The following is a 26,299-nucleotide window of genomic DNA, read 5'->3' on the forward strand; positions in this document are numbered from 1 at the left end:
GGAAAAGCAGCAGAGGAGGGCCCAAGTGCTTGGGCCCCTGCCTCCCTCGTGGGGTACACAGATAATGTTTCTCCCTCTGGACCTGGCCTGGGCTAGCCCTGGCCATAGTGGCTGAGAGAGCCCTGGGCTGAGCAGAGGTCAAGGCCAGTACTCAGGAGGCACAAAGTCAGCCTTCATGAGCCAGGGTCCACGTCCCCTGGGTGCTCCCGGGCCCAGGCTGCTGCTCCTCCTTCCTGCAGGGAGCCTGATGTTTCCTACACTCAGGCTGACTCCCAGCCCCTCCACTGCTATCACAGGACCACACCTACCCTGCTGGGTCCCCAGTAGGGAAGGTTGGACCCTGGGTCTTACATTTTTCTCAAGGTTCTTGTCCCCATGTAGATGAGAAATCGAAATGTCACTGGAGACAAGGCCATGGAAGCCATGGCATTCTCGTCTTCACACAAGGAAGAATTCAGGCGTGAGACAGAGAGCAAAGGCTTTCTTGGGGACAGGGCATCTGTCAGAAATGAAGGGACAAAGAGAGAGCGCCAGTCACTGGGACCGGGGGAGAGCGAGGTGACAGGGATGAGTGGAGAGAATACACCTGGGCAGTCCAGGCGGGGGCTCAGCAGGGAGACAGAGGGCTGAACGCCCAGTCTGGAATCCCTTGGTTTCTAAGGGAACCTGTTTACCCACCTCCCCCTCTCCTCCAGGAAAAAGGTTGGGGACCCCAGGAAGGGTTTGTTGGGTGAAAATCAGAAAATTCCTCGCCAGATTTGCTGGCACTGTGCAGAGCAGAGGGGCTTCCCTTTGGCATCTGAGGTTTTGTTGCCCCGTGTTAGCAGGTCAGGTAACCCATCTGGTCCTGAGCAGGGAGTTCTCCCTGGAGCTTTCCTTGGGGGAAGGGCTGGGACACCTGGGAGGTTGTCAGGGTCTGGGCAGGATGTGAAGTGCAGGATGCTGGGCTTCTGGGGCTTCCACAGTGGGTGCTGGGATGCAGGCCTTCTCACACACACACAGACTAAGTTTCTGACTTCCTACTGACACAAGCAGCAGCAGCCACAGGCAGTGCACACAAGCTCTTTTATTTCAAGGAGAAAGAGCGTGACCACACCTGCACGCCTACTGAGGGCCGCCACACACGGAGAGACACTCAGCAGGAATGGGCCAGGGTTGCCTAGGAGGGAAGAGAGGAAGAGGCAGCCCAGGGAGGATTCCCAAGCACAGCCAGGGGCAGAGAGCGCCCTCCCCTTTCTCATCCCAGGGGGTGGTGCCCTAAATGCATAACCCCGTGGGGTGGGATCTCACCTGTGGGAATATTGAAGGGATTGTTGTGGCCCCTCCCTCCAGAATGTCACTTCCAGGTTTCCATCATGGCTTCTCCTTCCTGGTCCCAGCTGAGACATAGGTGCATCCTGGGAAAGTGGGGTAAAAGACTGACAAGCAAAGGGATAAAGTTACAATGCAGGGCTGGCAAAGTTCCAGCTCCCCTATTCCCGTTGTTCTTCCTGCCTGGTTGCCACATATCAGGGTGGACCAGCAGGTTGTCACTGTCAAGGAGAGAACAGAACTGTGTCTCAGAAGAAGCTGGGGACACAGCACACATTGGGTTCAGCTCTTAGTTGGTGCCATGGTCACTGCCTCTCAAAACCTGGACCCTGAGTGAGCAGGAAGGGGATGGGCAGAGTCGGGAAAGGATGGAGGAGGGGCCTGGACCCAGTGGGCAACCAGCCTGGAAACCAAGGAGCAGCTTCCAGGATCCGGGGCAGTGACACCTGCCAGCCTTGGCTCAGGGTGATCCCTGGGGCAGGGGCTGTGGCACAGAGCAGTCAAGCCACCATCTGCAGTGCCCTCATCCCATGTAGGCACAGAGCCAGTCCCGGCGGCTTCACTTCCGATCCAGCTTTCTGCTAATGCGCCTAGGAGAGCAGCAGAAGCCCCCGTGCTTGGGCCCCTGCACTCACTGTGAGACCCAGAAGAAGCTGCTGGCTCCTGGTGCTGGGCTGACCCAGCCCTGGACGTTTGTAACTGCACCTGTAGACAGGACATCTCTCTGTTTGTCTCTCTGACACTTTAACTCTGCCTTCAAATAAATAAATCTCTTTTTTTAATGGTTTAATCTTCTCTGAAAAGGCCTCCTGGGTGTCCAATTACAGCCCAGTGCAACTTCCTGTCCACACACACTATTCTGGACCAAGTGCCAGGACAGTGAAGCTGGTGACTCAAGGATTGAAGTGAGGGGCCTGGACCCCCAGAGGATCCTAGAAAGAGGAGAGACAGCCAAGCTAGGTTCCCCACCTGACCTCTCCTCTCTCAACACAGGCACACAAGCCCCGCCCCACGGTGCACCCCGCCTGCTTCCTGCCCAGCCCAGGGGCGAGGCCCTGATCCCAGCCTGGAGCACTGGGTGCAGCCTACAGGACACAGAGGTGCACACGCGGGCCTCCTAGGAGCATGGGGCTGCACCGAAGGGTCGCGCGGCTCGGCGCCATGGTCTGCGGGCTCCTGCTGCTCCTCGACCCGGGTCACGGTGAGGCTTCGCGGGCGGCAACAGGGACCATGGTCACATCTGCCCAATCCCGCAGTTAGAGCCTGCGGCCACAGGAGGGCAGCGCCTGGGAGGTTGGAGGGGGTGGTGGTGACTACGCAGGACCTGGGAGCCCATGGTGGGCCCCTGAGGCCCAGACATGGAGGAGTGAGCCCAGCACGAAGGCTCTCAGCAGCGCTGGTCGGGGTAGGCCGCCAGGACAGGAAGCGGGGTGGGAAATGGGGCCCTTTCCCTCCCTAGCTTGAGGCTGTGGTGACTGTGCCCTCCCCAGGACAATGAGGAACCTGCCCTGGGCTGTGTGTCTGCCAGGGTCTCCTCTGACCCTGTGCACCTGGCAGGGGTCCTCCTGGGCTGGATTCCAGGGCAAAGCTGACCACACCTCGGTGCCTGGCATTCTGGGAGCTCAGGCCAAGAGGGCACCACCCCTGGGTGTGTCGTGGAGCCTTTATCTCCTCATTCCAAAGGCCCAAGACTGGAGCTGGCATTGCAGAGCAATGGCGTCCCGTGGGAACACTGGTTCCAGCTCTGCCTGCTCATCACCCAGTGCAGCTTCCGGTGATGTGCCTGGGAAAGCAGTGCAAGATGGCTCTGTCCCAGGCCCCTGATGCTCCCACGTGGGAGACACTGATGGAGCTCAAGGCTCCTGGCTGAGGCCTGGGTGGGCCATTTGGAAGCTGAAACAGCAGATGGGTTCTCTCTCTCTCTCTCTCTTTCTAACTTGACATTTCAAAAAAAAAAAAAAAAACTCTTTAAAGAGAAAAAAAATATGAAAAGCCAGGTCTTTCCCGCCCCCTTTCCCTCTCTAGTCCGCCAGCACAGTCCCCACTCCTCCTCCTCCATGCTCACCCATGGGCTCCCTCCTGCTCTGCAATGCACAGGCTCTCCCAGCGACCAGGACCTTCCAGGCAGATCGTCTCCCCCACATCGTTAGTGGCTCCCAATAAAGTTATATTTGGGGTTGGGTCTCACTCAGAGAGGGAGCAGTTGTTCCCAAGGTCCGTGGCAGTCGCTGTGCGTGTCCGGGGCAGGAACCGCGGCAGCATCTGCACGGAAGCCGCCCCTGTCCTCCGTGGACTCTGCTGAGCTCCAGCTCACTGTCAGCCTCACAGCCGGAGCTGCTGCTGCAGTCACTCTGTCCTCCATGGTTGGGGCGAACGACAAGGACAAGGTCGGGACCAGGTCAGGACAGAGGCGCTGTTTACTCACCCACTCTGGGCTGGGGCCAGGCTCTCCTCTCCCTGACCCAGGGCCCAGAGCACCCTTGTGGCCGGGCATCGCCTACTGTGACATGGGAGGTTCTTCTCCGTAGAAGAGTCCGCTTTCATGGCCTAAGGTGACTGATTCTGCTGGTTTGAAGGCAGAGAGACAGGGAAAGAGGGAGAGACAGAGTGAGAAAGATCTTCCCTCCACGGTCACCCTCAGTCGCCCGCTGTGTTAGGAGGGCAGCATCCCGGCTGCCTTGCTACTGCTGTGCCAGGGTCTGCCCACAGTTTGCACTTCCCTTGGGCTTCTACTGAGGGTGGGAATTGCCAGGTGGGTGGAGCTCCAGGTTAAGTGTTGAAGGACTGCCCATCGGGTTCCCAGAGCTGTTGTCCCATTTCCCTAACACCAGCGATGTGCAGAGCTTCCCCTCCCCACCCCGCCCAGCGCTCTGCACCCCTGTGCGGTTGGCTGTGTGTCTCTGAGTCTCCCTCACGCTCAGCCCCCCCTCTGCCTCACTGTGCTCTTCCTCCTGATTCCTTGTGATGAAGAAACCGGTTTACCCCTAGCTCTCTCTGGAGAGGGTGGCACCGTCCCTGTGGGGCCTTCTGGCCGTTCCTCTGTCCCCTCACCCTCTGTACACAGGAATTCTAGCCTAGAGGCTCCACCAGGTTCAGCTGTTAGGGTTCAGCATCTTTTTTTTCCTTGTTTTGGCAAGACCAGCATGTGGTGCTGAGTCCTCACCATACAACATCTCCATGTTTTCATATCTGATTCATGGCACAACATAGGTCCTGATGGGCCGCATTGGGAGCAGCAGTGGAGCCACCGCTGGCGACGCCCCAGCCCTGAGCCCTGTGCCCGGGTCCTGCCTCGGCACCTCCTGACTCCAGCTTCCTGCTGACGTGCAGACTGAGAGGCAGCAGGTGGGCTCCGGTACTGATCCCTGCTTCCCACGTGGGAGACCCGGATTGAGTTCAGGGCTCCTGGCTATCAGGGCCCCGTCCCAGCTGTGGTGGGCACTTGGAGAGTGAACCAGAACGTGGGACATCTCTGTCTTTCTGTGTGTGTCTCTGTCTTTCAAATAAATGAATACAAATTACAATCAAGAAGCCACTGAGGTAGTTGGAACCACGTTCTTTTCCCTTCATTTGTGTGAGATCCTCAGGTTTATGTGCATATTTGTACACCTTATTTTTTTTTTTGAGAAATTTATTTTATTTGAAAGGCAGTTTTATAGAGAGGCAATTGCGTAGAGAGAGAGAGACAGAAAGAGAGAGAGACAGACAGACAGAAAGAGAGAGAGAGAGATAGAGAGAGAGAGAGAGAGGTCTTCATTCTCTGGTTCACTCCCCAATTGACCTCAATGGCTGCCACTGAGCCAATCCAAAGCCAGGTGATTCTCCCATGTCTCCCATGTGGGTGCACGGCCCAAGGAGTTGCACCACCTTCTGCTTTCCCAGGCCAAAGCAGAGAGCTGGATGGACATGCAGCAGCCAGAACTCAAACTGGCACCCATATGGGATGTTGGCACGACAGATGGCGGCTTTACCTGCTATGCCACAGTTCTGGTCCCTACACCTATTTTATGATGTGTGGCTAAAATGTTCTTATTCGTTTTTAGAAACTTTGTACTGATCCATGACTTTCCCCATTAGGTGACTTCGTCACCTCCTCCCTCGCTGGTCCTCAGGTCAGGCTGTGCTCGGGTCAGGATGTCCTCAGTACGGTCACCTCCCTCCTGCATTCATGGCACCAGTGCCATCTATCTCTTTTATAGAGCATGCTCTCTTTCTGTTTTTTTTTTTTACTGATATGTATGAGAAAATTATGTATAGATGTTTTGTTTTTTCTTTAAGATTTCTTCTTTATTTGAAATGCTGAGCTCAAGAGAAAGGGAAAACAGACCTTAATCCTCAGATTCCCTCCACATAGACGCATAACAGTCAGGGCTGAGCCAGTCCAAAACCAGGAGCCATCCAGGTCCTCCAGGAGGGTGCAGGGGCCCAAGCGCTGGGGGATTCTACTACGTCCCAAACCCATCAGCAAGGAACTGGATCCTGGTGAGGCAGCCAGGATGGAACTGAGATAGGAGATGCTGGCCATGCAGGCTGTGGAGGCCCCCGAGCGCCACTACACTGCCCCCCAGAGGACACTTCCTGTCTTCCCTTCTTGCCGCCAGGAGCAAGAGCCTCCTAGCAGGGGAGCCTGGTCAGTCTGGTGCTCACAGCTCTACCTCCTGTGACTGAGGGCAGTCAGCAGAAAGGACGCTCTCCGCGACCCCAGGGCTGTCACCTGCCGCTGAACTCCTAGTGCTCAGGGATGGTGCTAGGGCCCCAGGAGCCTCGTGAGTGTGGGATGTCCTGGGCTGGCCCAGGGTCAGCACAGAAGGCTGGGGAGATGGGGGAGAGTTGCTCATGCAGGACGTTGGTCAGGTCAGTGTTTGTAGGTCTGAGGCCTTGGCAAGGCTGAGGTGCCGATGTCACTGAGACGGCCACAGCAGCAGTTTGGGAGGGCAGCTGATGGGGAGCCCCCACCTGATGCGCCTCTCTGCCCACAGGCCACGACTCTGCCAGCCCCATCCGGAACACGCACACGGGGCAGGTGCGCGGGAGCCTGGTCCGCGTGGAAGGCACCAATGCGGGCGTCCACACCTTCCTGGGAATTCCCTTTGCCAAGCCACCTCTGGGGCCGCTGCGGTTTGCACCTCCTGAACCTGCTGAAGCTTGGAGTGGAGTGAGGGACGGCACCTCCCACCCAGCCATGTAAGCGCTCCCAGGGCCCAGGGAAGCTCCCGCTCCGGCAGGAGGTCAGGGGAAAGATCCTCTGAGTTCTGGGCCAGCCCAGCTGTCCTGGGACAGAGCTCCCATTACCAGCTTTCCCTGTGGTGATGGCTCCCTCGTGCGTCATTCAGTGAGTCTGCTTAGGCTTATAGGATGCAGTGGCAATGAAATGCTTTGAGGCCAGAACTTGGCACTCAGAGCACATTAAATCCAGGTACAGAGAGAAAAGCAGAGACGCTCTCCCGTGTCCAGGAGAGGCCACAGGCTCGCTGCCTGCTGGGGGCGCTGTGTCTGGGTGAGGTCCACCTGGCTCCACATGCTTGTAGGAGTCCCTGACTCCATCAGTAGATCCTGCAGCTCCCTGAGATGGGCACCAGAGGGGGTCGTCATGGTCACTGAGCCAACGACAGGGCGAGGACATTGGCCAGGGACCCGTGTATGCCCTTAGGACTGGAGACTGTGGGAACGGTGAGGGTCCTGAGTCTAGAGTGAAGGTGAGGGACGTCCACTGCCCTTCCTGGGGAAACGCCATCCGTCCATCCAGGTGGCGTGTGCGGGAGGCTGGCCTGCTCCGGCATGGCTGGGTCTGGGTATGCAGCACTGAATGTCCCCTCCTGCAGTCACAACTTCCCACAGAGTCCCCTGTCAGTCAAGAAGTGGTCCCCAGACTCTCAGACACCTGAGGTTCCCAGGATGTTGGACCTTCCCAGCTTACAGAGACTAGGACCTGGATCCTGGTGGGAAGTGTCTTATGGAGGCCCATGAGTGAGCAGGGCGTAGGAGGAGGCCCGGGGAGGTCGGGCACACTGGACCCAGGCTTGGCTGTGGCTGCCGCCTGGACTAATGGCTGCCTTGGGTGGCTCCAGGTGTCTGCAGAACTTGGCTGTGATGGATCAATCTGTTCTACAGTTGAACCTCACCCCGCCGTCCATCCCCATGTCTGAGGACTGCCTGTACCTCAGCATCTACTCGCCTGCACATGCCCGTGAGGGCTCTGACCTGCCTGTGAGTGTGGGGCAGGGTCGGCCAGGGTGGGAGGGCATTGCCTTCTGCTAGAAGATGAGAAAGGAGAAGCTGAGCACAGGCCCTCCTGTGAGTGCACCTGTCCAGAAGCCTCTCACTATTGGAGACAAGAAGTGCTGCTCCCCCACGATGGGCAGCTGAGGCCTGGGCTTGTTGTCCCAGGGACTGAGATGTCAGAGGTCAGACTGATGGCTTTGAATGGACCCAGGACACCTGCAACATCATCATGCCCAGGAGGCACACTCAGTGACCTCTGGCTACACTCAGAGGTCACCACAGCTCCCAGCACGAATGGTGTGGGGGCCTGAAGAAGGGAAGGCGCTTGGATTGGCATCCGTGTGGATTGATAAGATAGAGAGCTGTTATTTGTCCACTTCCCAGAGGCCTCAGAAGTTGATTGACCAAGACTTTGAACATTGTGAGAGACTCAAAGGATGAAAGTCCTGGCCTTTCTGATGGAACCCTGGTCCCTGGCTCATGGTCCAGATTCTGTCATCTGGCCCGAGTTCTGTGTGCTGGGCACCTGCACAGACCACAGGCACTGGTTAGGCCAGGTGGGGGATGAGCTGGCAATAGGTGGGGGAAGCCTTGAGTTACGCCCTTGACTTTCCCCAGGTGATGGTGTGGATCCACGGTGGTGGGCTGACTATGGGCATGGCTTCCATGTGTGACAGTACTGCACTGGCGGCATTTGAGGACGTGGTGGTGGTCAATATTCAGTACCGCCTAGGTGTCCTGGGCTTCTTCAGGTGAGACCAGGGCTGGGGTGGGCACTGCAGAATGAGTGGCACCAGGAAGCCCTGTGACCCCTGTCCCTGCCTCTTCTCAGCACTGGAGACCAGCACGCCGCCGGCAACTGGGGCTTCCTGGACCAAGTGGCCGCGCTGCGCTGGGTCCAGCAGAATATCGCCCACTTTGGAGGCAACCCTGGCCGGGTCACCATTTTTGGTGTGTCTGCGGGTGGCACCAGTGTGTCATCCCATGTGGTGTCGCCCATGTCCCAAGGTCTCTTCCACGGAGCCATCATGGAGAGTGGGGTGGCCCTGCTGCCCAGCCTCATCACCAACTCATCGGAGGAGGTCTCCACAGTGAGTGTCCTCACTGCCCAGGCCTGCAGCTCCTGCCTATACTACATCTCTCATCAAGGGGCACAAGGAGGGAGGACCTGGGTTTCAGGCACTGCTGCCCACCATTGCATTACTGAGAGGCTCTAGGGTTCGAATCCACACACCTGTGTCCCAGCAGAGGCAGAGGTAGTCCTCAGCTCCATCCACCTCCCTGCCCTGAGCCCCAGGTTTTCGGCAACCAGCTCAGCAGGTGCTGCCCACTGCGGCTGGGCGGTGCCAAGTCATGGGGAAGGAACAACAATCAGCTTCCACTGCAGCCAGGCACACACCACACCCTGAGCGACATGAGGTGCACCTGCCTCCAGTGGGGCCTTGGAACCACCGTGTCTCCCGCATGGCTGTGCCAGCCCCTGTGTGGTCCCGTTACAGGTGGTGGCCAACCTGTCTGGCTGTGGCCAGGTGGACTCTGAGACCCTGGTGCGCTGCTTGCGGGCCAAGAGTGAAGAGGAGATGCTGGCCATCACCAAGGTCGGGCCCCATGCATGTGGGTGAGGGGTGATGGGCTTGTGTGCACCTCATAGTCCCTGGGGCTGCTACCTCCCATCCATGCCTCCTGACATCCCAGCCCTGGATGGAACAGGGGACCCAGTCCTGTATGCCTGGCTGTGGTCCCTAGGTGGTAAGGGTGAACATGCTGGGCTGAACCAATCAGGGATGGGAGAACACAGAGGGCATTAGAGAACACCTGGGACACAGCTTCCTCCCTACCCCGTGTGACCCCACAGGCCTTCATGCTCATCGCAGGGGTGGTGGACGGAGTCTTCCTGCCCAGACACCCCAAGGAGCTGCTGGCCTCGGCTGATTTTCAACCCGTCCCCAGCGTCATTGGTGTCAACAACGATGAGTATGGCTGGATGCTCCCCAAGGTGAGCTCCAGCCCTAGTTCCTGAGTGCCTGCACAGACTATGTGGTGAGCAGTCCTATGGGCTTCAATGCTCCAACCCAGCCCCCCACACACACTTGGGACTCTCCCCTCTCCACTCAGCTCCTGTTCGCCACAGACCCTCTACAGGAGAGAGACAGAGAAGCGATGCGGGAGATTATCCATCAAGCAGCAGAACAGCTGGTGAGGTCTCAGGGCTCCTGCCCAAACAGAGCGCATCCCAGACACCTGCCCACACAGGGACTCCAGGAACCAAGGCTCAGCTCTGTGTTTGGGTGGGGTCTCCTGGAGCCTGGCTCTTCCCCCAGTTTCTGACTATACAGGACCTCCGTCCCCCAGGCTGGGGCTGCTGCCTCCCTCCCAGGAGCTGCTCCCCTCACTCCTCCCCCTCCCCCTGGGCCAGATGCTGCCTCCCGCTTTGGGGGACCTGTTGATGGACGAGTACATGGGGAGCAATGAGGACCCCAAGACCCTCATGGCCCAGTTCCAGGAGATGATGGCAGACGCCATGTTCGTGATGCCTGCACTCCGAGTAGCACATTTCCAGCGTGAGTTCATCTGTGACTGAGGCTTCGCGCACTAGCGGGCAGCTCAGGGCTGGGTCCTTTCCCAAGGGTGACACCTGTCCTGTCCAGGTCCTAATCCATATCTTAAGTGGGTTCAGGGTGCTGGGGACTTGGTATCCCTGCTCTCACATGGCTTGTTCCAGACTCCAACATCTCTACCTTGGTACAGTGGAGCAGACTGGGCTGAGTGAGCTTCACTCACTGACCCAGACCTCAAAGGCATGAAGTCCAAGGCCAGGATCGAACCCAGAGCTGTTCAGGTACAGTGTCCCCCAAAGCGGGAGGCAGCATCTGGCCCAGGGGGAGGGGGAGGAGTGAGGGGAGAAGCTCCTGGGAGGGAGGCAGCAGCCCCAGCCTGGGGGACGGAGGTCCTGTATAGTCAGAAACTGGGGGAAGACCCAGGCTCCGGGAGACCCCACCCAAACACACAGCTACTTCTCCCCAGCTGCCCAGGACCCAGCCCAGTGAGGCAATTATGTGTCATCCCCATGGGCATTGGAGGAGAACACTGGGAAGGGGCCACCCATCTCCCTGTTGTCCCCAGGTTCCCGTGCCCCTGTCTACTTCTACGAGTTCCAGCATCGACCCAGCTTCACAAAGGACCTCAGGCCGCCCCACGTGAGGGCCGACCACGGCGATGAGATCCTCTTTGTCTTCAGATCGTTTCTCTATGGCAAGAAAGGTGAATCTTCCTCCTTTACCAGGATGGGGATGAGGTCCAGGCTTTCCCTGAGGGGCTCTGCACCCACCAAAGGAAAGAAAGGATGAGGCTCAGATGGGATCCAGGGTCCAAAGTCTTACAGCTCATAGGGCGGAGCCAGGTTTGGGTCTGAGAGCCCGCAGGGGCAGCCTCTGCTCCCTCCTCTGCCCGCCCAGGGATGAGTGTCCAGCCCGGGTGCACATGGGTTCAAAGTGATGCTGTTTCCTTACAAATGTCCCAGGGACAGAGAGAGGGAAGCAACGTGTAGGCAAGTGAGAAGCTAGTGTGAATGACTTAGGGCTGGCTGGGATCGTGGAACGTGACAAACGCAGGTCCCACTGGTGAGGGAAAGACATAGAGGTTGGCGAGTAGCCAAGGGTCACCTCCACCTGGGCTGGTGGGCGTGGTACATGATGGGGCAGCAGGACTGGGGTGGCCCGAGGTGACCCTGCCCCCTCCCCTCTGCAGTGCCCCTCACTGAGGAGGAGGAGCTGCTGAACAGGAGGGTGATGAAGTACTGGGCCAACTTTGCTCGCAACGGGTGAGACGACCCCCGCCAAATTCCCAGGGACCTGGGACCCTCTGCCCTCCCTTCTCTGTGGAGACCTCACCAGCATCCAGGGTCCTAAGTCACGTGACAGTGCCCTCCCCAGCTGCAGGACCCACTGGCACTCACAGGGGCCCTGGGGACCAGGCACACTCTTCCCATATCCCAGTGACCTGGGGTTGGAAATGAGCTGCTCTGCCCAGAGGTTCCCTGTGGGGGAGGGACAGGCCAGAACAGGATGCCGGGTCCCCTTGGGGAGCTGACCCTAGGGGGAAGTCGTTGTTCTGCTTCAAGAAACACATTCCCCACCCTTCCTGCCTGCAAGGTGGCCTGGCCGGACCCCAGAAAAGGTGCTCAGGGCTGGGCTGGGCAGGGCTCAGAGTGACCGTGGTGCCCCCTTCCTGACATCTTGTCTGCAGGAACCCCAACGGCGAGGGCCTGCCGCACTGGCCCGTGTTCGACGAGGAGGAGCGATACCTGCAGCTGAACGTGCAGCCTGCAGTGGGCCAGGCCCTGAAGGCCCGCAGGCTCCAGTTCTGGACCCACACCCTGCCCCAGAGGGTCCAGGAGCTGAGGGGCGCTGAGCAGAAGCACACAGAGCTGTAGCTGCCAGTGTGGGGGTGGAGGTCAGGGGCTCCAGTGCAGGTGGGGCCCCGATGCACTCACACACATCCCCGGAGGAGCCATGCATTCAGCACTCTCAGGGCCACTCAGTTCTGCTGGCCTCCCTCCACTCAGCAGACTGTTGTGGAGAACCCACGGCTTCAAGTTCATTGCCAAGCCTGTCCTGGGGCCCCTCGTGTGAGACGCACTCAGTACACCTCTATGCAGCTGTGTTGGGCAACACCATTGCCAGCCCAGCTTCCTCAACACCCACTGGCTCTGGGCCCTCCTGCTTCTGCCCCCTCCACCTTCTCCCCACCCTCCCTCTCCTCTCCTCCCAGCCCAAGGCTCTCCCCATGTGGAGGGATCTGCATTGGGGATTGTTGCCCACCCCTGGGTGCCTTAAGCCCTACTGCCTCCTCCTCCTCCCAGCATGCCCTGTGATCTCACATCTCTTAGTGGCTACAGAGGACCCAGACACCAGGAGCCACTGTAGCTTCAACCAGGCGGGCTGCCACAGTGGCACTTCAATCCCATCCATGCAACCACAAATAAAGGGTTCCAGTCCTTTCACGGCTGAGTCACGTTCATCTGAGTGAACCTGCCACATTTGCTTAGACCCTCAGCTCTCTAAGGCACCTGGTTACCTCCACAGCTGGGACACCATGAATCATTGATGCAGGAAACCTGGAGTATAGGGCTGTTGCTTTGCACAGGGGGTTAAGCCTCTACCCATGTCGCTGGCATCTCATATGAGCGACAGTTCAAGTCGCAGCTGCTCCACTCCTGACCCAGAGCTCTGCTAAGGCACCTGGGAAAGCAGCAGAGGAGGGCCCAAGTGTTTGTGCCCAGCCACCTATGTACGGTACACAGATAATGTATCTCCCTCTGGACTTTGGCCTGGGCTATCCCTGGCCATGGTGGCTGAGAGAGCCCTGGGCTGAGCAGAGGTCAAGGCCAGTTCTCAGGAGGCACAAAGTCAGCCTTCATGAGCCAGGGTCCACTTCCCCTGGGTGCTCCCGTGCCCAGGCTGCTCCTCCTTCCTGCAGGGAGCCTGATGTTTCCTACACTCAGGCTGACTCCCGGCCTCCCCTCTGCTATCACAGGACCACACCTACCCTGCTGGGTCCCCAGACTGGGGACTCTTCTGGGCCTGAGGGTCTTACATTTTATTCAAGGTTCTTGTGCCAATGGAGATAAGAAATCGATATGTCACCGGAGGCAAGGTCGTGGAAGCCGTGGGGTTCTTGTCTTCACACAAGAGGGATTCAGGCATGAGACAGAGAGCAAAGGCTTTCTTGGGGACAGGGCATCTGTCAGAAATGAAGGGACAGAGAGAGCGCCAGTCACTGGGACAGGGGGAGAGCGAGGTGACAGGGATGAGTGGAGAGAATACACCTGGGCAGGCCAGGCGGGGCTCAGCAGGGAGGCAGAGGGTGAGCACAGTCTGTTTGGACTCCTACTTTTTTTTTTTTTTTTTTTTTTGGACAGAGTTAGATACTGAGAGAGAGAGAGAGAGAGAGAGAGAAATAGGTCTTCCTTCCATTGGTTCACCCCCCAAAAGGCCGCTACGGCTGGCGGGCTGTGCCGATCCAAAGCCAGGAGCCAGGTGCTTCTCCTGGTCTCCCATGCCGGTGCAGGGCCCAAGCACTTGGGCCATCCTCCACTGCCTTCCCGGGCCACAGCAGAGAGCTGGACTGAAAGAGGAGCAACCGGGACAGAATCCGGAGCCCCAACCGGGACTAGAACCCCATGTACCAGCGCTGCAACAGAGGATTAGCCAAGTGTGCCGCGGCGCCGGCCAGTGGACTCCCTAGGTTTCAAAGGGAGCCTGTTTACCCACCTCCGCTGCGCCTCCAGGCCACAGGATGGGGAGTCCTAGTGGAACAGTTTGTAGGGTGACAATTATTAAATTCCGCTGCAGATTTGCTGGCGTGGCAGAGCAGTGGGGCTTCCCATATGGCATCTGTGAAGGTTTTGTTGCCCCATGTCATCAGGTCAGGTAACCCATCTGGTCCTGAGGAGAGAGAATCCTGGGAGCTTTCCTTGGGGAAAGGGCTGGGACCACCAGGGAGGTTATCAGGGTCTGGGCAGGATGTGAAGTGCAAGATGTTGGGATTCTGGGGCTTCCGCAGTAGGTGCTGGGATGCAGGCCTTTCTCACACACACACACAGAGGCTAAATTTGTGACTTCCTACCTGACAGAAGCCGAAGCAACCACAGACAGTGCACACAAGCAGCTTTTATTTCAAGGAGAGGGAGGGACACCTGCACGCCTACTGAGGCCGCCACACACGGAGAGACACTCAGCAGGAATGGGCCAGGGTTGCCAAGGAGGGAAGAGAGGAAGAGGCAGCTCAGGGAGGATTCCCAAGCACAGCCAGGGGCAGAGAGCGCCCTCCCCTTTCTCATCCCAGGGGGCGGTGCCCTAAATGCATAACCCCGTGGGGTGGGATCTCACCTGTGGGAATATTGAAGGGATTGTTGTGGCCCCTCCCTCCAGAATGTCACTTCCAGGTTTCCATCATGGCTTCTCCTTCCTGGTCCCAGCTGAGACATAGGTGCATCCTGGGAAAGTGGGGTAAAAGACTGACAAGCAAAGGGATAAAGTTACAATGCAGGGCTGGCAAAGTTCAGCTCCCCTATTCCCGTTGTTCTTCCTGCCTGGTTGCCACATATCAGGGTGGACCAGCAGGTTGTCACTGTCAAGGAGAGAACAGAACTGTGTCTCAGAAGAAGCTGGGGACACAGCACACATTGGGTTCAGCCCTTAGTTGGTGCCATGGTCACTGCCTCTCAAAACCTGGACCCTGAGTGAGCAGGAAGGGGATGGGCAGAGTCGGGAAAGGATGGAGGAGGGGCCTGGACCCAGTGGGCAACCAGCCTGGAAACCAAGGAGCAGCTTCCAGGATCCGGGGCAGTGACACCTGCCAGCCTTGGCTCAGGTGATCCTGGGCAGGGGCTGTGGCACAGAGCAGTCAAGCCACCATCTGCAGTGCCCTCATCCCATGTAGGCACAGAGCCAGTCCCGGCGGCTTCACTTCCGATCCAGCTTTCTGCTAATGCGCCTAGGAGAGCAGCAGAAGCCCCCGTGCTTGGGCCCCTGCACTCACTGGGAGACCCAGAAGAAGCTGCTGGCTCCTGGTGCTGGGCTGACCCAGCCCTGGACGTTTGTGACTGCACCTGTAGACGGGACATCTCTCTGTGTGTCTCTCTGACACTTTAACTCTGCCTTTCAAATAAATAAAAAATAGATAAATCCCATCTTTAAAGGTTTATTCCCCTTAGAGGGACCCTGGTATCCTGCCTCCTGTATGCCTACACTATCTTGGACTAAGACAGCAAGGACAGTGAAGTTGGTGTCTCCAGGACTGAGGTGAGGGGCCTGGACACCCTAGGAGCCAGGTGAGAGGGAAGGCGGCCATGCCTGGGTCCCTACTGTCCTCTCTTCTCTCAGTCCACTCTCACCAGAGGCGCTCAAGCCCCGCCCCCGCAGTGCACCCCGCCTGCTTCCTGCCCAGCCCAGGGGCGAGGCCCTGATCCCAGCCTGGAGCACTGGGTGCAGCCTACAGGACACAGAGGTGCACACGCGGGCCTCCTAGGAGCATGGGGCTGCACCGAAGGGTCGCGCGGCTCGGCGCCATGGTCTGCGGGCTCCTGCTGCTCCTCGACCCGGGTCACGGTGAGGCTTCGCGGGCGGCAACAGGGACCATGGTCACATCTGCCCAATCCCGCAGTTAGAGCCTGCGGCCACAGGAGGGCAGCACCTGGGAGGTTGGAGGGGGTGGTGGTGACTACGCAGGACCTGGGAGCCCATGGTGGGCCCCTGAGGCCCAGACATGGAGGAGTGAGCCCAGCACGAAGGCTCTCAGCAGCGCTGGTCGGGTCGGCAGCCCAGGGACAGGAAGGGGCGTGGAAATGGGGCCCTTTCCCTCCCTAGCTTGAGGCTGTGGTGACTGTGCCCTCCCCAGGACAATGAGGAACCTGCCCTGGGCTGTGTGTCTGCCAGGGTCTCCTCTGACCCTGTGCACCTGGCAGGGGTCCTCCTGGGCTGGATTCCAGGGCAAAGCTGACCACACCTCGGTGCCTGGCATTCTGGGAGCTCAGGCCAAGAGGGCACCACCCCTGGGTGTGTCGTGGAGCCTTTATCTCCTCATTCCAAAGGCCCAAGACTGGAGCTGGCATTGCAGAGCAATGGCGTCCCGTGGGAACACTGGTTCCAGCTCTGCCTGCTCATCACCCAGTGCAGCTTCTGGTGATGTGCCTGGGAAAGCAGTGCAAGATGGCTCTGTCCCAGGCCCCTGATGCTCCCACGTGGGAGACGCTGAATGAGCTCAAGGCTCCTGGCTGAGGCCTGGGTGGGCCATTTGGAAGCTGAAACAGCAGATGGGTTCTCTCTCTCTCTCTCTCTCTCTCTCTCTCTCTCTCTCTCTTTCTAACTTGACATTTCAAAAAAAAAAAAAAACCTCTTTAAAGAGAAAAAAAATTGTGAAAAGCCAGGTCTCTCCCGCCCCCTTTCCCTCTCTAGTCCGCCAGCACAGTCCCCACTCCTCCTCCTCCATGCTCACCCATGGGCTCCCTGCCTGCCCTGCTATGCACAGACTCTCCCAGCGACCAGGACCTTCCAGGCAGATCGTCTCCCCCACATCGTTAGTGGCTCCCAATAAAGTAATATTTGGGGTTGGGTCCCACTCAGAGAGGGAGCAGTTGTTCCCAAGGTCCGTGGCAGTCGCTGTGCGTGTCCGGGGCAGGAACCGCGGCAGCGTCTGCATGGAAGCCGCCCCTGTCCTCCGTGGACTCTGCTGAGCTCCAGCTCACTGTCAGCCTCACAGCCGGAGCTGCTGCTGCAGTCACTCTGTCCTCCATGGTTGGGGCGAACGACAAGGACAAGGTCGGGACCAGGTCAGGACAGAGGCCATGTTTACTCACCCGCTCCGGGGCCAGGCTCTCCTCTCCCGGACCCAGGGCCCAGAGCACCCTTGTGGCCGGGCATCGCCTACTGTGACATGGGAGGTTCCTCTCCGGGGAGGAGTCAGCTTTCATGGCCTAGGATGACTGATTTCTGCTGGTTTGAAGGCAGAGAGACAGGGAAAGAGGGAGAGACAGAGTGAGAAAGATCTTCCCTCCACGGTCACCCTCAGTCGCCCGCTGTGTTAGGAGGGCAGCATCCCGGCTGCCTTGCTACTGCTGTGCCAGGTTCTGCCCACAGTTTGCACTTCCCTTGGGCTTCTACCGAGGGTGGGAATTGCCAGGTGGGTGGAGCTCCAGGTTAAATGTTGAAGGACTGCCCATCGGGTTCCCAGAGCTGTTGTCCCATTTCCCTAACACCAGCGATGTGCAGAGCTTCCCCTCCCCACCCCCGCCCAGCGCTCTGCACCCCTGTGCGGTTGGCTGTGTGTCTCTGAGTCTCCCTCACGCTCAGCCCCCCCTCTGCCTCACTGTGCTCTTCCTCCTGATTCCTTGTGATGAAGAAACCGGTTTACCCCTAGCTCTCTCTGGAGAGGGTGGCACCGTCCCTGTGGGGCCTTCTGGCCGTTCCTCTGTCCCCTCACCCTGTGTACACAGGAATTCTAGCCTAGAGGCGCCATCAGGTTCAGCTGTTAGGGTTCTGCTTCTGTTTTTTCTTGTTTTGGCAAGACCAGCATACAACATCTCCACGTTTTCATATCTGATTCATGGCACAACATAGGTCCTGATGGGCCGCATTGGGAGCAGCAGTGGAGCCACCGCTGGCGACGCCCCAGCCCTGAGCCCTGTGCCCGGGTCCTGCCTCGGCACCTCCTGACTCCAGCTTCCTGCTGACGTGCAGACTGAGAGGCAGCAGGTGGGCTCCGGTACTGATCCCTGCTTCCCACGTGGGAGACCCGGATTGAGTTCAGGGCTCCTGGCTATCAGGGCCCCGTCCCAGCTGTGGTGGGCACTTGGAGAGTGAACCAGAACGTGGGACATCTCTGTCTTTCTGTGTGTGTCTCTGTCTTTCAAATAAATGAATACAAATTACAATCAAGAAGCCACTGAGGTAGTTGGAACCACGTTCTTTTCCCTTCATTTGTGTGAGATCCTCAGGTTTATGTGCATATTTGTACACCTTATTTTTTTTTTTGGAGAAATTTATTTTATTTGAAAGGCAGTTTTATAGAGAGGCAATTGCGTAGAGAGAGAGAGACAGAAAGAGAGAGAGACAGACAGACAGAAAGAGAGAGAGAGAGATAGAGAGAGAGAGAGAGGTCTTCATTCTCTGGTTCACTCCCCAATTGACCTCAATGGCTGCCACTGAGCCAATCCAAAGCCAGGTGATTCTCCCATGTCTCCCATGTGGGTGCACGGCCCAAGGAGTTGCACCACCTTCTGCTTTCCCAGGCCAAAGCAGAGAGCTGGATGGACATGCAGCAGCCAGAACTCAAACTGGCACCCATATGGGATGTTGGCATGACAGATGGCGGCTTTACCTGCTATGCCACAGTTCTGGTCCCTACACCTATTTTATGATGTGTGGCTAAAATGTTCTTATTCGTTTTTAGAAACTTTGTACTGATCCATGACTTTCCCCATTAGGTGACTTCGTCACCTCCTCCCTCGCTGGTCCTCAGGTCAGGCTGTGCTCGGGTCAGGATGTCCTCAGTACGGTCACCTCCCTCCTGCATTCATGGCACCAGTGCCATCTATCTCTTTTATAGAGCATGCTCTCTTTCTGTTTTTTTTTTTTACTGATATGTATGAGAAAATTATGTATAGATGTTTTGTTTTTTCTTTAAGATTTCTTCTTTATTTGAAATGCTGAGCTCAAGAGAAAGGGAAAACAGACCTTAATCCTCAGATTCCCTCCACATAGACGCATAACAGTCAGGGCTGAGCCAGTCCAAAACCAGGAGCCATCCAGGTCCTCCAGGAGGGTGCAGGGGCCCAAGCGCTGGGGGATTCTACTACGTCCCAAACCCATCAGCAAGGAACTGGATCCTGGTGAGGCAGCCAGGATGGAACTGAGATAGGGGATGCTGGCCATGCAGGCTGTGGAGGCACCCGAGCGCCACTACACTGCCCCCCAGAGGACACTTCCTGTCTTCCCTTCTTGCCGCCAGGAGCAAGAGCCTCCTAGCAGGGGAGCCTGGTCAGTCTGGTGCTCACAGCTCTACCTCCTGTGACTGAGGGCAGTCAGCAGAAAGGACGATCTCCTCGCCCCCAGGGCTGTCACCTGCCGCTGAACTCCTAGTGCTCAGGGATGGTGCTAGGGCCCCAGGAACCTCGTGAGTGTGGGATGTCCTGGGCTGGCCCAGGGACAGCACAGCTGGCTGGGGAGATGGGGGAGAGTTGCTCATGCAGGACGTTGGTCAGGTCAGTGTTTGTAGGTCTGAGGCCTTGGCAATGCCAAGGTGCCGATGTCACTGAGACGGCCACAGCAGCAATGTGGGGGGTAGCTGATGGAGAGCCCCCACCTGATGCGCCTCTCTGCCCACAGGCCACGACTCTGCCAGCCCCATCCGGAACACGCACACGGGGCAGGTGCGCGGGAGCCTGGTCCACGTGGAAGGCACCGATGCGGGCGTCCACACCTTCCTGGGAATTCCCTTTGCCAAACCACCTCTGGGGCCGCTGCGGTTTGCACCTCCTGAACCTGCTGAAGCTTGGAGTGGAGTGAGGGACGGGACCTCCCACCCAGCCATGTAAGCGCTCCCAGGGCCCAGGGAAGCTCCCACTCCGGGAGGAGGTCAGGGGAAAGATCCTCTGAGTTCTGGGCCAGCCCAGCTGTCCTGGGACAGAGCTCCCATTACCAGCTTTCCCTGTGGGTGATGGCTCCCTCGTGCGTGATTCAGTGAGTCTGCTTAGGCTTATAGGATGCAGTGGCAATGAAATGCTTTGGGGCCAGAACTTGGCACTCAGAGCACATTAAATCCAGGTACAGAGAGAAAAGCAGAGACGCTCTCCCCGTGTCCAGGAGAGGCCACAGGCTCGCTGCCTGCTGGGGGCGCTGTGTCTGGGTGAGGTCCACCTGGCTCCACAGCTTGTAGGAGTCCCTGACTCCATCAGCAGATCCTGCAGCTCCCTGAGATGGGCACCAGGGGGTCGTCATGTCTACTGAGTCAAAGACAGGGCGAGGACATTGGCCAGGAACCCGTGTATGCCCTTAGACCTGGAGACTGTGGGAACGGTGAGGGTCCTGAGAGTCTAGAGTGAAGGTGAGGGACGTCCACTGCCCTTCCTGGGGAAACGCCATCCGTCCATCCAGGCGGCATGTGCGGGAGGCTGGCCTGCTCCGGCATGGCTGGGTCTGGGTATGCAGCACTGAATGTCCCCTCCTGCAGTCACAACTTCCCACAGAGTCCCCTGTCAGTCAAGAAGTGGTCCCCAGACTCTCAGACACCTGAGGTTCCCTGGATGTTGGACCTTCCCAGCTCACCCAGAGTCTAGGACCTGATCCTGGTGGGAAGTGTCTTATGGAGGCTCATGTGTGAGCAGGGCGTAGGAGGAGGCCCGGGGAGGTCGGGCACACTGGACCCAGGCTTGGCTGTGGCTGCCGCCTGGACTAATGGCTGCCTTGGGTGGCTCCAGGTGTCTGCAGAGCTTGGCTATGATGGATCAAGCTGTTCTGCATTTTAACTTCACCCCGCCGTCCATCCCCATGTCCGAGGACTGCCTGTACCTCAGCATCTACTCGCCTGCACATGCCCGTGAGGGCTCTGACCTGCCTGTGAGTGTGGGCAGGGTTGGCCGGGGTGGGAGGGCATTGCCTTCTGCTAGAAGATGAGAAAGGAGAAACTGAGCACGGGCTCTCCTGTGAGTGCACCTGTCCAGAAGCCTCTCACTATCGGAGCCAAGAAGTGCTGCTCCCCCACGGTGGGCAGCTGAGGCCTGGGCTTGTTGTCCCAGGGACTGAGATGTCAGAGGTCAGACTGATGGCTTTGAATGGACCCAGGACACCTGCAGCTCCTCATGCCCAGGAGGCACACTCAGTGACCTCTGGCTACACTCAGAGGTCACCACAGCTCCCAGCACGAATGGTGTGGGGGCCTGAAGAAGGGAAGGCGCTTGGATTGGCATCCGTGTGGATTGATAAGATAGAGAGCTGTTATTTGTCCACTTCCCAGAGGCCTCAGAAGTTGATTGACCAAGACTTTGAACATTGTGAGAGACTCAAAGGATGAAAGTCCTGGCCTTTCTGATGGAACCCTGGTCCCTGGCTCATGGTCCAGATTCTGTCATCTGGCCCGAGTTCTGTGTGCTGGGCACCTGCACAGACCACAGGCACTGGTTAGGCCAGGTGGGGGATGAGCTGGCAATAGGTGGGGGAAGCCTTGAGTTACGCCCTTGACTTTCCCCAGGTGATGGTGTGGATCCACGGTGGTGGGCTGACTATGGGCATGGCTTCCATGTGTGACAGTACTGCACTGGCGGCATTTGAGGACGTGGTGGTGGTCAATATTCAGTACCGCCTAGGTGTCCTGGGCTTCTTCAGGTGAGACCAGGGCTGGGGTGGGCACTGCAGAATGAGTGGCACCAGGAAGCCCTGTGACCCCTGTCCCTGCCTCTTCTCAGCACTGGAGACCAGCACGCCGCCGGCAACTGGGGCTTCCTGGACCAAGTGGCCGCGCTGCGCTGGGTCCAGCAGAATATCGCCCACTTTGGAGGCAACCCTGGCCGGGTCACCATTTTTGGCGAGTCTGCGGGTGGCACCAGTGTGTCATCCCATGTGGTGTCGCCCATGTCCCAAGGTCTCTTCCACGGAGCCATCATGGAGAGTGGGGTGGCCCTGCTGCCCAGCCTCATCACCAACTCATCGGAGGTGGTCTCCACAGTGAGTGTCCTCACTGCCCAGGCCTGCTGCTCCTGCCTATACTACATCTCTCATCAAGGGGCACAAGGAGGGAGGACCTGGGTTTCAGGCACTGCTGCCCACCATTGCATTACTGAGAGGCTCTAGGGTTCGAATCCACACACCTGTGTCCCAGCAGAGGCAGAGGTAGTCCTCAGCTCCATCCACCTCCCTGCCCTGAGCCCCAGGTTTTCGGCAACCAGCTCAGCAGGTGCTGCCCACTGCGGCTGGGCGGTGCCAAGTCATGGAGAAGGAACAACAATCAGCTTCCACTGCAGCTATGCACACACCATACCCTGAGCGACATGAGGTGCACCTGCCTCCAGTGGGGCCTTGGAACCACCATGTCTCCCGCATGGCTGTGCCAGCCCCTGTGTGGTCCCGTTACAGGTGGTGGCCAACCTGTCTGGCTGTGGCCAGGTGGACTCTGAGACCCTGGTGCGCTGCTTGCGGGCCAAGAGTGAAGAGGAGATGCTGGCCATCACCAAGGTCGGGCCCCATGCATGTGGGTGAGGGGTGATGGGCTTGTGTGCACCTCATAGTCCCTGGGGCTGCTACCTCCCATCCATGCCTCCTGACATCCCAGCCCTGGATGGAACAGGGGACCCAGTCCTGTATGCCTGGCTGTGGTCCCTAGGTGGTAAGGGTGAACATGCTGGGCTGAACCAATCAGGGATGGGAGAACACAGAGGGCATTAGAGAACACCTGGAACACAGCTTCCTCCCTACCCCGTGTGACCCCACAGGCCTTCATGCTCATCACAGGGGTGGTGGACGGAGTCTTCCTGCCCAGACACCCCAAGGAGCTGCTGGCCTCAGCTGATTTTCAACCCGTCCCCAGCATCATTGGTGTCAACAACGATGAGTGTGGCTGGATCTTCCCCAAGGTGAGCTCCAGCCCTAGTTCCTGAGTGCCTGCACAGACTATGTGGTGAGCAGTCCTATGGGCTTCAATGCTCCAACCCAGCCCCCCACACACACTTGGGACTCTCCCCTCTCCACTCAGTTCCTGTTCGGCACAGACCCTCAAGAGGAGAGAGACAGAGAAGCGATGCGGGAGATTATCCATCAAGCAGCAGAACAGCTGGTGAGGTCTCAGGGCTCCTGCCCAAACAGAGCGCATCCCAGACACCTGCCCACACAGGGACTCCAGGAACCAAGGCTCTGCTGTGTGTTTGGGTGGGGTCTCCCGGAGCCTGGGTCTTCCCCCAGTTTCTGACTATACAGGACCTCCGTCCCCCAGGCTGGGGCTGCTGCCTCCCTCCCAGGAGCTGCTCCCCTCACTCCTCCCCCTCCCCCTGGGCCAGATGCTGTCTCCCGCTTTGCGGGACCTGTTGATGGACGAGTACATGGGGAGCAATGAGGACCCCAAGACCCTCATGGCCCAGTTCCAGGAGATGATGGCAGACGCCATTTTCGTGATGCCTGCACTCCGAGTAGCACATTTCCAGCGTGAGTTCATCTGTGACTGAGGCCTCACTCGCTAGGGGGCAGCTCAGGGCTGGGTCCTTTCCCAAGGGTGACACCTGTCCTGTCCAGGTCCTAATCCATATCTTAAGTGGGTTCAGGGTGCTGGGGACTTGGTATCCCTGCTCTCACATGGCTTGTTCCAGACTCCAACATCTCCACCTTGGTACAGTGGAGCAGACTGGGCTGAGTGAGCTTCACTCACTGACCCAGACCTCAAAGGCATGAAGTCCAAGGCCAGGATCGAACCCAGAGCTTGGCCACTGTACCTGTTCCCCCTGCTACTTCTCCCCAGCTGCCCAGGACCCAACCCAGTGCAGCAATTATGTGTCATCCCCATGGGCATTGGAGGAGAACACTGGGAAGGGGCCACCCATCTCCCTGTTGTCCCCAGGTTCCCGCGCCCCTGTCTACTTCTACGAGTTCCAGCATCGACCCAGCTTCACAAAGGACCTCAGGCCGCCCCACGTGAGGGCCGACCACGGCGATGAGATCCTCTTTGTCTTTAGATCACATTTATTTGGTAGCAAAGGTGAATCTTCCTCCTTCGCCAGGATGGGGATGAGGTCTAGGTTCTCTCTAGGGGCTCTGCACCCACCAAAGGAATGAATGGACGAGGCTCAGATGGGATCCAGGGTCCAAAGTCTTACAGCTCATAGGGTTTGGGCCAGGTTTGGGTCTGAGAGCCCGCAGGGGCAGCCTCTGCTCCCTCCTCTGCCCGCCCAGGGATGAGTGTCCAGCCCGGGTGCACATGGGTTCAAAGTGATGCTGTTTCCTTACAAATGTCCCAGGGACAGAGAGAGGGAAGCAACGTGTAGGCAAGTGAGAAGCTAGTGTGAATGACTTAGGGCTGGCTGGGATCGTGGAGCGTGACAAACGCAGGTCCCACTGGTGAGGGAAAGACATAGAGGTTGGCGAGTAGCCAAGGGTCACCTCCACCTGGGCTGGTGGGCGTGGTACATGATGGGGCAGCAGGACTGGGGTGGCCCGAGGTGACCCTGCCCCCTCCCCTCTGCAGTGCCCCTCACTGAGGAGGAGGAGCTGCTGAACAGGAGGGTGATGAAGTACTGGGCCAACTTTGCTCGCAACGGGTGAGACGACCCCCGCCAAATTCCCAGGGACCTGGGACCCTCTGCCCTCCCTTCTCTGTGGAAACCTCACCAGCACCCAGGGTCCTAAGTCACGTGACAGTGCCCTCCCCAGCTGCAGGACCCACTGGCACTCACAGGGGCCCTGGGGACCAGGCACACTCTTCCCATATCCCAGTGACCTGGGGTTGGAAATGAGCTGCTCTGCCCAGAGGTTCCCTGTGGGGGAGGGACAGGCCAGGTCAGGATGCCGGGTCCCCTTGGGGAGCTGACTCTAGGGGGAAGTCGTTGTTCTGCTTCAAGAAACACATTCCCCACCCTTCCTGCCTGCAAGGTGGCCTGGCCGGACCCCAGAAAAGGTGCTCAGGGCTGGGCTGGGCAGGGCTCAGAGTGACCGTGGTGCCCCCTTCCTGACATCTTGTCTGCAGGAACCCCAACGGCGAGGGCCTGCCGCACTGGCCCGTGTTCGACGAGGAGGAGCGATACCTGCAGCTGAACGTGCAGCCTGCAGTGGGCCAGGCCCTGAAGGCCCGCAGGCTCCAGTTCTGGACCCACACCCTGCCCCAGAGGGTCCAGGAGCTAAGGGTCTCTGAGCAGAAGCACACAGAGCTGTAGCTGCCAGTGTGGGGGTGGAGGTCAGGGGCTCCAGTGCAGGTGGGGCCCCGATGCACTCACACACATCCCCGGAGGAGCCATGCATTCAGCACTCTCACATGGCCACTCAGTCCTGCTGGCCTCCCTCCACTCAGCAGACTGTTGTGGAGAACCCACGGCTTCAAGTTCATTGCCAAGCCTGCCCTGGGGCCCCTCGTGTGAGACGCACTCAGTACACCTCTATGCAGCTGTGTTGGGCAACACCATTGCCAGCCCAGCTTCCTCAACACCCACTGGCTCTGGGCCCTCCTGCTTCTGCCCCCTCCACCTTCTCCCCACCCTCCCTCTCCTCTCCTCCCAGCCCAAGGCTCTCCCCATGTGGAGGGATCTGCATTGGGGATTGTTGCCCACCCCTGGGTGCCTTAAGCCCTACTGCCTCCTCCTCCTCCCAGCATGCCCTGTGATCTCACATCTCTTAGTGGCTACAGAGGACCCAGACACCAGGAGCCACTGTAGCTTCAACCAGGCGGGCTGCCACAGTGGCACTTCAATCCCATCCATGCAACCACAAATAAAGGGTTCCAGTCCTTTCACGGCTGAGTCACGTTCATCTGAGTGAACCTGCCACATTTGCTTAGACCCTCTGCTCTCTAAGGCACCTGGTTACCTCCACAGCTGGGACACCATGAATCATTGATGCAGGAAACCTGGAGTATAGGGCTGTTGCTTTGCACAGGGGGTTAAGCCTCTACCCATGTCGCTGGCATCTCATATGAGCGACAGTTCAAGTCGCAGCTGCTCCACTCCTGACCCAGAGCTCTGCTAAGGCACCTGGGAAAGCAGCAGAGGAGGGCCCAAGTGTTTGTGCCCAGCCACCTATGTACGGTACACAGATAATGTATCTCCCTCTGGACTTTGGCCTGGGCTATCCCTGGCCATGGTGGCTGAGAGAGCCCTGGGCTGAGCAGAGGTCAAGGCCAGTTCTCAGGAGGCACAAAGTCAGCCTTCATGAGCCAGGGTCCACTTCCCCTGGGTGCTCCCGTGCCCAGGCTGCTCCTCCTTCCTGCAGGGAGCCTGATGTTTCCTACACTCAGGCTGACTCCCGGCCTCCCCTCTGCTATCACAGGACCACACCTACCCTGCTGGGTCCCCAGACTGGGGACTCTTCTGGGCCTGAGGGTCTTACATTTTATTCAAGGTTCTTGTGCCAATGGAGATAAGAAATCGATATGTCACCGGAGGCAAGGTCGTGGAAGCCGTGGGGTTCTTGTCTTCACACAAGAGGGATTCAGGCATGAGACAGAGAGCAAAGGCTTTCTTGGGGACAGGGCATCTGTCAGAAATGAAGGGACAGAGAGAGCGCCAGTCACTGGGACAGGG

The 26,299-nt window shown here is 58.4% G+C and overlaps 1 protein-coding gene and 1 long non-coding RNA gene across 4 annotated transcripts; one reads left to right on the forward strand and one right to left on the reverse strand.

Moving 5' to 3' along the window:
• The first annotated feature begins 2,378 nt into the window (after nt 1-2,378).
• On the forward strand, nt 2,379-25,512 carry LOC133748462 (cocaine esterase-like). Of its 3 annotated transcripts, none has more exons than XM_062177259.1 (12): nt 2,379-2,512; nt 6,291-6,495; nt 20,510-20,648; nt 21,280-21,413; nt 21,494-21,752; nt 22,161-22,259; nt 22,517-22,657; nt 22,777-22,857; nt 23,078-23,222; nt 23,632-23,769; nt 24,256-24,328; nt 24,754-25,512. In XM_062177259.1, the coding sequence occupies exons 1-12, from the start codon at nt 2,437-2,439 to the stop codon at nt 24,938-24,940; spliced, it is 1,677 nt and encodes a 558-aa protein (XP_062033243.1). In that variant the 5' UTR covers nt 2,379-2,436; the 3' UTR covers nt 24,941-25,512. The 3 variants fall into 3 exon arrangements, with proteins under 3 accessions (XP_062033243.1, XP_062033242.1, XP_062033240.1); XM_062177258.1 differs by lacking the exons at nt 20,510-20,648; nt 21,280-21,413; nt 21,494-21,752; ... (5 more) ...; nt 24,256-24,328; nt 24,754-25,512 and adding exons at nt 7,380-7,518; nt 8,152-8,285; nt 8,366-8,624; ... (5 more) ...; nt 11,281-11,353; nt 11,779-12,535; XM_062177256.1 differs by lacking the exons at nt 2,379-2,512; nt 6,291-6,495 and adding exons at nt 15,510-15,644; nt 19,419-19,623.
• On the reverse strand, nt 13,799-16,951 carry LOC133748465 (uncharacterized). Its single transcript, XR_009864457.1, has 3 exons — nt 16,892-16,951; nt 14,424-14,551; nt 13,799-13,979 (listed from the first exon to the last, which is right to left on the reverse strand). It is a non-coding gene; the product is annotated as an uncharacterized LOC133748465 (long non-coding RNA).
• Nucleotides 25,513-26,299: the final 787 nt, after the last annotated feature.

The sequence above is a fragment of the Lepus europaeus genome, chromosome 19 (genome assembly GCF_033115175.1).
Source record: "Lepus europaeus isolate LE1 chromosome 19, mLepTim1.pri, whole genome shotgun sequence".
Lineage (NCBI taxonomy): Eukaryota > Metazoa > Chordata > Mammalia > Lagomorpha > Leporidae > Lepus > Lepus europaeus.